At 38.2% G+C, this 10,716-nt stretch overlaps 1 protein-coding gene across 12 annotated transcripts in view; it reads right to left on the bottom strand.

The window, feature by feature from the left end:
- Nucleotides 1–3,023: 3,023 nt before the first annotated feature.
- rgs19 (regulator of G protein signaling 19) overlaps nucleotides 3,024–10,716 on the bottom strand; it is a 98,715-nt gene continuing 91,022 nt past the window's right edge. For 5 of the 12 annotated variants that reach the window (XR_015522556.1, XR_015522558.1, XR_015522554.1 and 2 more), the window contains 2 exons: nucleotides 7,616–8,336; nucleotides 3,024–3,484 (listed from right to left, as the gene is read on the bottom strand). Coding sequence is in view for 7 of the 12 variants with exons in the window: in XM_087304948.1 (XP_087161074.1) it covers nucleotides 8,148–8,336 (189 nt within the window). In the remaining 5 variants the exon portion in view is untranslated. Of the gene's footprint in view, nucleotides 8,337–10,716 lie in introns of all 12 variants that reach the window. The other 7 variants (XM_087304948.1, XM_087304944.1, XM_087304949.1 and 4 more) reach the window with 3 other exon arrangements.

Here is a 10,716-nt window from a genome sequence, read left to right as displayed (position 1 = left end):
ACTGAACTTGCATTAATTCATACGAATGAATCACCCAACTGATAAAGCATAAAAATAGTTACATTTCCTCGTTGGCTTTTGTACAATGTAATCTTTAGCACGAAATGAAAACAATTCTGTAAATGAATATCCACATTTGTGATACCCAAGTTTAATTGTAGCATTAAATACTGACTTTATAAATGTTCATCATGTTTTAATATCATCTAGTGATGGGTCAGTCTTGAACGATTCATTCATTATGAACGAATCGAGAACGATGAGTCTTCTCAGGGAGTGATTCTTTCATTCACGCATGTGCACATTTGTGCAGGGGGAGGAGAAGATTAGTTCATTTTTCGAGTCCTCTATCGGGTTTGAGTCATTCGTTCATCACGTGAAAGACAGAAGCCAATCACATGCAGTCAGAGCCGAAAAAAAGATTCGATCCGTTTATCTCTCAAGTCCTCAGTTTGAGTAGTTCTTTCGTCATGTGAAATACATAAGCCAATCACACGCATTTGGAGCCCGAAAAGATTTGATCCATTCAGTTTTCGAGTCCTTGGGTTTGAATCATCTCTCTTTACACGCTGTCACGTGATGAACAAACAACTCAAAACCCAGAAGACTCGAAATGTGAACAAATCATGAGTGTTTCCGGCTCAGACTTATTTGGGACTGTCTTTGTGACGTGAACGAACCCCTCAAATTTGAAGACTTGTCAGAAGAGGTAAGCTGACATAATCATAGACCAAAAACCAGGTAAACAATAGCATTCTAGTTTTGACTTGTTTGTAGTGTGATCAATGTTTGGGCTAGTTGTATACGAGTTGAAGAGCAACTCGTACCATTTTAATAATATTTTGGCAAATTGAACGAAATGGCTCAAAAAGATTCGTTTACCTTGCTGAACAAGACTCACAGGTCCGAGTCAGTAAAATGATCCAAACTTCCCATCACTAATCCATAAAAAAAAATAATAATAACAGACAACCTATTAGATTTGAGTAGAATTTCAATATCGCTTCAGCCTTACAGTATTACGTTTCAATAAATATAACAGGAGTGTTTAAACCTGTTGCATTGCATTGGTTGCAGAGTGTTCACACTGACAGCGATTTGCAAAACAAACTGAAGTAACCTTTCAATCCAACTTTCAAAGTTAACTTTCACTTTTCAATCCAAGGCCAAAATCTAAATGTGTTTTCAGAGACCTTTCTGTGGCTGTTTTCAATCCAACTGAATACTGAAATTGGTCAAAAGTGGACAAGCTCAATCCCGATAGACTAGTCCACACCTATATTTAATGTTGTCCACTTATGATCAGATTGCTGAAACTGCATCTAAACAGCATTGAACAGCAAATACTCAATTGAGAAACCAATATACTGATCTCTAAACCGCTTTCAGTGTGAACGCAAAGTGCATGTGAAATGTTGAGAGGTCCACCAGCAAGTTTTCCTCATGCTTTAAAGAGCGGGACTGTATGTAACTGCGTATCCCTGTGTAATTGAGTTTTCGATGTCAAAGGCCGCAACGACGTTGACATCTCTCCCATCGTCTTAGGAAAGTTTGCTTTTATCACACACGCACACACTCCATCTGGCTTAAGTTAGACTGGTCACATCATGTCGGACAGTAAGAGCAATACTAAATACATATGTTCATGTACATTTATAACCATATACACACATATTTAACTCACATGTTCCAAAATGTACATCTTCATGCACAACTGATGGTAAAATAAAAAATAAAGGCATCAGTCTTTTTTTTTTTTGGTACTAAAGTAGATGAAGTTCCTGTAAATCGACATGTGACTCTAAAATATGACTATTAGAGTCGTTAATTTATCATACATTTATTTGCTGTAAGTATATATTTATTTACAATCAACCAAATCCTATAAGTACCAAGAAGTACCCGGCGGATGTGGAGGATTTACCTCATTTCAATGTGAAATGAGACTATTTTTCCGCTCAAACTAAGTCTTTAGGGCAGTGTTTCTTAACCACATCCCTGGAGGACCACCAACACTGCATGTTTTGGATGTCTCCTTTGTCTATCACACCCATTACAGGTCTTTTTTAATGAGCTGATGATCTGAATCAGCTTTGTTTGGTTAAGGAGCCATAGGAAAATGTGCAAAGCTGGCGGTCCTCAAAGAACATGGTTGAGACGCACTGCTTATGGGGGTTTCGTATCAGTGCAGGTATAAAAACACCAACTGTAACAAAATTCCTGTATTATTGTGGACCCACTCGCACACTAACGGTTGGTTTCAGATTCACATTTTGAAACATTTAGTGACGCACAAGTCGGTAACGGAGTTCACAGTGTTAATGTCCGTCCATCCGGTTGCTCTCCCGTAATCATACTTTCTTAAAGGCTGTTGAAGGCATCTGTTAAAACAAACAAACAATAACACAAGTGCATAAAAATGCATTAAATGTGACTAAATGAGGTGTGCTGGACCACCACGTGTCAACAAGAGAAGTTTAAGAAGATTTTACAGCAGCTCATGGCTTCTTTTTTTAAAGTTTCCTGTACAATACTATAAAACCTGTGCAACTTTTCATTTATACTGTTAAATAAAGCTTAAAATAAGAGATATCCTCTTTAAATCGTGAAAAAATGGACTCAAACACTGAAAGTTAAAAAGTTAAATGGAGCATTTGTTATGTTGGTCATCATAATTTAGGCAACTTTAGAAAGTTGTTTAAGAGACGACTTAAGGTTTTATGTTTACAAACTATTGTCTGTGGAATAGCATGCACTGATCTACACATTTGATTTAATATAGACTAAAACCACGTGCTTTTGCCTTAATGACAAGTATAAAAAGGCAGAAACACTGTGAAGCAGCTTGCAGAACTGAAGGGGGGGAAACAGCTTGCAAAACTGCAGTACCTGAAACTGCCTACAGGAGGCGCCAGAGAAACTTGCAATTTTTCTAGACCAAACAACCTCATAAACATTCACACACACGAACACAGTGAGGCCAGAGAGAAATACAGCGCAATTGAGCACTCGGGACTAACAGCTTGCTCGGTGTATGTCGCGTATGATCCAGAATTTCTTTAATGTATGTACAAGGAAAACAGATCACAGTTTCAAAAATAAATAACATTAAAAAATACTCGCTTTAAAATGTGAGTGACCAGTCTAAGTAAGACCATGGCATTCTCTCATCTCTCTCTCTCTCTGTTTAATGTTTATTTAAAATCTCTAAAACTAGTGGTTATCCTCTCTCTCTCTCTCTCTCTCTCTCTCTCTCTCTCTCTCTTTCTCCTATGTTGTTGATCCCGGGTAATTAAACTCCGCAGGCCCACATGCAGAAACCGGAAACCCACTCTATCGTAATGCTTTGTTTTGTTTTTTAAACTACAACCAATATGAGATTAGGAGTACTAGGAAATATTGTGGAAACTGATCTGCATTCATTCATTCACATCAGTTGCTTTGGGTCAAAGCATCTGCTAAACCAGGGTTGTCAAACTCAGTTCTTGGAGGGCCGCAGCTCTGCACGGTTTAGTTCCTATCCTGCTTCAACACACACAAGGCTGATTTATACATCTACGTCAATCGCACACATATGCTCTAGCGCAGGTCACATAGCCCTCGCCGTGGCTGACGCTAATGCTGACGTGCACCTCTCCAAAAATGTAACTACACATTGCAAGACGCATAGCACAAGCTCTCTGATTGGTCGGCTTGGTTTTGATGACGAGTGTGAGTGGTGCTGACGTAACCACGCCGGTCCTACACCACCCTGGAATCGAACAGGCAACTTTACGCATGGGAGTCGGTTACTCTAACAAGGAGTAGCGAGTTTAACCTGCACAGTATTTCACGAGCTGGCCTCTGCTACACTCACCCCCGTTAAACCTCACTACCGGCTGGGTCACGGCACCATTGTAACCCTGCCAGTCCTACAGCACCCAACCTGCTCCAAACTGGGATCGGACCGGCGACCATCTGCATGAAAGTCAGTCGCTCTAACAAGGAAGCTAAAGACCATGGCCTCTAGCGTCTGTTGCTAGAGCGCCTTTTAGAGGTCAGAGGAGTGAGGTTAACCCGGAGGCCTAAACCTCACTCCCATTCGGGTCATGGCGCCAATGTAACCCCTGCTGGTTCTGTAAATGATTATTTACATTTGTGATGCCTAAATTTAATTGCACATTAAAATACTGACTTTATAAATGTTTATCATGTTTTAATATCATCCATGATATATATATATATATATATTAGGCAACTTATTAGATTTGGACAGAATTTCAATATAACTGCATTCCTATATTATTATGTGACATGTATACAGTGTCAATTAGGGATGGGTAGATTAACCGATATGTATCGATACGTGGTCATGCGCGTGCACGATGCGAGTGCATCGGTAGAGCAGCAGAGGATGAGTTAAATTTTGGAAGCAAATCGAGATGCATCGATTTTTGCGAGATGCATCGATTTTTCCAAAGTACAACTTATATTTTTAATATAGAATGTATTTTTTATTTATTAACAAGTGTTGTCAATCTGTTTTTGGCGCATAATTTAATCGACCTACATAAAGTATGCCTTAGCAACGGACTTGCGGATGTGTACACTTACACTACAACTCAGTGTATCAAATGTGCGGATGAAGCTAGTGGTGCGCCCTCAGAAAGCGCGAGAAGCAAAACAAACATTTTATTCCTCACTGAGTTTTAAATCTAAAGTATGGCAACATTATGGATTCTGCAAAAAGGATGGACGACTTGACAGGACAGATGCAATTTGCAAAATGTGCCGCGCATCTGTAAAATACACGGGCAGTACGACTAATCTGATATCTCACTTGAAGCGGCGCCTCGGTGTTGTTGTAAAAGCATCTTCCAGTGTTCCTGCATCCCCGGCTTCCTGCTCTGCTTCAACTGTAGCTACCAGCTCCAAAAGTGGTGAGAAAAGCATTGAAAGTTTTCTCCATGCGCAACAGTTCTGCTCGCTCTACGCCAATAATGAATGCTATTGCATTGTTCATCTGCAAAGATGTTCAGCCTAGTGTCACGGAGAACGAAGGTTTTAATCACCTCCTGTTAATTTGTATTTAATTATATTTTTATTACCCTGTTGTTTACAGTGACGGTGATGTTTCAAAACAACATAACACTGCTAGATCACGACCTTAAGTTTTGAATATTCAGTGGCACAATATATCTTTGTAAAACTTGTTTTTATAGTTGAAAAGTTAAATCACAATTCTTGTTGTGCAATGGTAAACCTTTATGTTGAAAGAGTGCAAATATATACATTTATAATATATATTGCACTTATACATTCTGTTTATCTTGAAAATACTTAAATAATATGTGCTATATGTTCTAAAATGGCCCTCTACTGTAAACTGACACTCTTTCTCTGAGAGAAAAGCCAGTTTGTAAAAAAACTTTACTTGGTTAATAAATAATCAAACTCATTCAATGGCACAGCATCCCTTCTTACATCATCTCATAAACTTGATCTAATAAGTTAGTGCTGAATTATCGCATTGTATCGTGATATCGGTGTGAACCGAATCGTGTTGCATTGCAATGTCACAAATGTAATACATATAAAAGGAGTGTTTAAGCCTGTTGCATTGCATTGGTTGCAAAGTGTTCACGCTGACAGCGATTTGCAAAACAAACTGAAGTAACTTTCAATTCAACTTTCAAAGTTAACTTTCACTTTTCAATCCAAGGCCAAAATCCAAATGAGTTTTCAGAGGCCTTTCTGTGGCTGTTTTATTGTAACCCCGCCCTTCCTACACCACCCAACCTGCTCCGAGCTGGGATCGATACAGTGACTTTTACCCTGCACAACACTTGAATAGCTGGCCTCCGCTACACTGAGAGCTGCAAGCCCGATGAAGTGATTGTTTACAAGTGTCGAGTTGCATGAAAGAGCTCCAGATTAGGGTTGGGTGATGTCAACCAATTTGGCATCGTACAATGTCTAATGTGAAACATTGCGATGGACGATGGCATCGTCGTATATTAATTATCGGAGGTATATTAATTATTTCTGAATAATCAATGAATTCATAATAAATTAATTATTTGTAGTCTACCGATTCAACTACATGACCTGCATGGTCTTTGTGTTACCCATAACCAAATCATAAATAAATAAAGATATGTTACACACAAATTACCCACTGTCAATCACTTTTTCTGCAGGACTCTTTACATCCAGCTTTACATCCTTGATAAACTGTTTGACGGGCACTGCTCTCTGGAGCTCAGATGAGCGCATGACAGTGTGTGTGGCTGTGTCTCTGTGTTTGTGTGGGTGTGGTCAGCAGACGGAGGGCGGTTCAGAAATGCTAGGTAAAAAGCAGTGTGGATGTGGATCATTTTCGTTCTAAAATGCCATTTTGAAACTAAGACGTATTAGTGTAAACTGAGCGTGAGTGTGTTTTTCGCAAGCGCGTTAGCTACTGGGGCGGGGCGGAGGATTTGCAATGCTGGCTCAGCATCGGGTTTTCTATCAGCCATCAGTAGGCCCACCCAGAATCTGCGTGCGCAGAATTCCGCAGATTTTTAGCCCATCATTAATTCTGTTCATTTACAAAAGTAAATGTGTGTAAATCTATATTTATTCACTTTTTTTCCCCCTTAATTTCAGTAATATTATTGACTAATGTGAAAACGTTCATCTGATTTATGTACAATGCAGTTTGTAAAGTCATGTTTTCTGTCTTTTACTATATATCATACGACAAACTTACTTTACCAAATAAAGTGAATCTAATTGGATTTGCATTTTAAACATTAAATAAAAGTTTAAGAAATATAAATTTTTATTTCATACATTAAGGTTTTATTCCTGATACTCCCAAAATAATTCTGCAGAAATCCGCAGACTTTTACCAAAATTCTCTGCAGAAATAGCAAAATACATCTGCAGATTCCGTCTGGCCCTTCCTATCGGCGATGGACGATGGCATAGCTTTTGTTTATCTTCTGATTATAATTTAAGCTACTTGTTGCTCTAAGAAAAAAAAAAACCACCGGTGAAGAAACTCGACACAAAGAAACATAACATAACCTACTGCCAGCTAACGTTTCGGAAGTGTTACTGCAGAGCAACACAAACAGCGAGCAGAAGTATTAATGCACGACTACGTGCAAGGCGCCATGGGTCACGCTGTTCACTCGACACAAAAGTATAATGCTGTGGTCATGCTAGAGTTTGAGCATGTGAAATTCTGTAGTACGCCGCTGTGAAAAGGGGCGGAATTAAACAAGATGATTAGAAAGCAGGTGATTGGTCCGTATAATAAATTTCTGTCCAGAGAGGTCATGTTTTGATCTTCGATTGGTCTAAGCAGTCACTTAATATGATTTCACAGGTCAGAGTTCACCAAGCTTGAACTTTTTACCACAGCGAACTGTGAAACTTGTTGCACGGGCTTGCGTTTTCGGTCTGACGCATTTGCATGCGTATGAATGGAACTCTATGGGGAGAAAAGCTGTGACCGCAGCTTAAATCAGCCTTTACCTGTAGGATTCAAACAAGCCTGAGGGACTCAATTAGTTTGATCAGGTCTGTTTAAACAGACTGGGAACTAAACTGTGCAGAGCTGTGGCTCTCCAGGAGCTGAGTTTGACACCTGAGTGCTAAAGGAATGCAGGTAAATGCATTATTGTGTGTAACTAGTCGGAAAAAGTGCTATCCCTCTCATTTACAATGCAGCCAGTCCTCTCTAAACGAGCCAATCAGAGCACAGAGGGCTGAGGAGAGAAGAGTTGATTGGTCCGGCCACACCAGTGTATGTTATTGCAGAGGCCCTCTCAGTTCTCTTCAACTTGAGATACCAGAAGAAAAGAAAGCATGTTTGCGTGAAAAATAAAAAAAGGATGGCTGTGAAAATCAGTAGTTGATGCTGCTGGCACATATGCGTGGAATGATGCGGGGGGGGGGGGGGGGGGAAATGAAATGAAAACTGCATTACAACCCTGTGTCTTCCAGTTTCAGTCTGTGTAGGTTCAGAAGAATTGAGGGATTCCCTCAAAAATGAACTAAGCAAAGAAAAGACTGATTATAATCCGTGACGACACAAAAAAGGAGCACTTTCTCCTTGAGTGGTTGTGCAATGGAGAGAAATGTGTGGAAAGAGAGCGAGAGAAAGAGGTCGGGAGGGTCTATGACTCAGACGAGGAGCGCGAGCCCCCCTGCACCAGTGATCTGTAGACGGAGGAGTTGAGGAATCGTGGGTAGGAGTCTCTGTGCATGAGGGTGTAGATCTGCAGCTGTGCGTCCTCAAATATGTGAGGGGTGGGATCCTGCATCCTCCTGTTGATCACTTCCCTCACGCGAGAGTCCAGACTCACCTACAACATGGAGACAGAGAGAGAATATGGTGAACGTTGAATAGGAGATTATTAAAATGCATTCTCTTTTCATGCCCTAGATTTATTATAATGTCAGGTGTTCCCAAAATATGCTTATAAGTATAACTTTTTATACCATGCCATATATGGGCCTTTTTGGATGGAAGCAAAAAATATATATATATGTCTCTTTAAATGCAAATGAGCTGCCGCATTCCCTCCTCTCTTTTAGAAAGAGGAGGAGTCTTTACAGATTGTCTCTATTATTCAGGCCTTCAAACACTTGTTGGATTAAACCAGGGCCGGAGTGGGACTCTTTTTCAGCCCTGGAGTTTCAAGCCTCAGACCGGCCCACCTCAATTCACCACTGACTATATTAAAATAAGGTTATTTCCAATTCAGTTTCTAATTACACTATCACGTCTTTTTTTGAGAAAACAGCACTTTTAGAACTTCAAATGTTCAACAACCCTTACAGTATTATGTCTTAACAATAAAAATGAAAAAAAAAATAAAAAATTGTTACTCAGACAAGGACCGAACCCAAGTTGGCCGCGTCATAATCTAACGTACTAACCACTGTACCGCAACAGCTATACGTAAAATGGTGACTTATCTAGTTATATCATCATTAACCTGCATCCTGCTCACTAGGCTACGAGAAAATAGATAAAAAGAGCAGAGCTGTGGTAAAATAATGAATAAAAAGGCTGTGGTCAAGTAAATAAATAAATTATTTTTAAAAAGTGTGACTGCTGAGAGCAACTGATTCTGGAACTAGGGACACCGGCCCTCGCGGCCAAAAAACGGACCGGCCCACCGGGAATGCTCCCGGTCCTCCCGATTAGCCAATCCGGGCCTGGATTAAACTTCTGATATTCTGTAAAGTTTTCTGTGTGCACAATTATTAAGATCATGTTATTAAATACCTAATTATTACATCACTTTTAATAATACAATATAACTTTTTGTTTAATTATGTAAATAATTTGCATGAAACATCTATGTCTAAAAACATCTATATCTAAAAAAGGCATTTATTGTCTGTCCCTACATTCTGGTCAAGTCTGTTACCTCTGATATTAAAAGGCATAACCATCATCTTTAAAGCACAGAAAGAAGCATGGGACTTGCCTAAACTGATGTCATTTTGTCTGGTAGGCACCGAGGCATGTCAACTTTTTCTTTCATCAATTTGTACATGTTTAAGATGCATCCATAGTAGATTCATTATTTGTTAACTCTGTTATTGTGATATTTCAGTGAACTTTAAAAAAATAAATGATTAAAAAAAATACAATTTTGTTTTCGACATGCCATGTGGTATCTGGTTTGAGGTTAGCATCTTGAGCTAAAGCATATAATAGTGGAAAATGTCAACTGTGTTAGTTGTTTTAAATGTTTATCAAAAAGTTGAAACAACAGTTAAGAATCAAATGTTCCCTATCACATTTAAGTATTTTACAGTAAGTTAATAACAGATTCAATATGAATGACTAATATAGGTAATGTAAATCATTCCAGTATAACGAAAATTAATGTAAAATACTTGAAATGTGCCTGTATGTGCTGATATAGAAAATAACTAACTCTAGAGTGGACTTTGTTCTTTGCAACTCTGCAGTATATATATATATATATATATATATATATATATATATATATATATATATATATATATATATATATATACATACACACAAACACACACACACACACACACACGGTCTGATAATATTTTTTCGTCTGGAGAAAGTTTTTTTTTTTGTCTTATTTTGGCTAGAATAAAACCAGTTTTTAATTTTTAAAGAGCCATTTTAAGGTCAAAATTATTAGCCCCTTTAAGCTATATATTTTTTTCAATAGTCTACAGTACAAACCATTGTTATACAATTACTCGCCTAATTACCCTAGCATGCCTAGTTTACATAATTAACCTAGTTAAGTCTTTAAATGTCATTTTAAGCTGTATAGAATATCTTGAAAATGTCTAGAAAAATATTATTTACTGTCATTATGGTAAAGATCAAACAAATCAGTTTTTAGAGATGAGTTATTAAAACAATGATGTTTAGAAATGTGTTGAAAAAATCTTCTCTCCGTTAAACTGAAATAGGGGGAAAAAATAAACGGCGCTAATAATTCAGGGGGGTAATAATTCTGTTTTCAACTGTATATATTGTAATGTTTACAATGAGCTTATTCTGCTCACCAAGGCTGCTTGTGAAAAACTTGTGAAATGTTATTGCACTCTAAAATAACAATTCAAAAGAAATTAATAATTTAATCTAAGAATTTATTCCAGTGAATTTAAAGATAAATTTCAGCTTCATTACTAAAGTCTAACACAGTCCTATTGAAACAACATAAAATAAGTAAG

This window comes from Danio rerio, chromosome 23 (assembly GCF_052040795.2).
Source record: "Danio rerio strain M-AB ecotype USA chromosome 23, GRCz13ab, whole genome shotgun sequence".
Classification (NCBI taxonomy): domain Eukaryota; kingdom Metazoa; phylum Chordata; class Actinopteri; order Cypriniformes; family Danionidae; genus Danio; species Danio rerio.
Note: the sequence above shows the minus strand (reverse complement) of the source record. Positions and strands in the feature narration are given on the sequence as shown.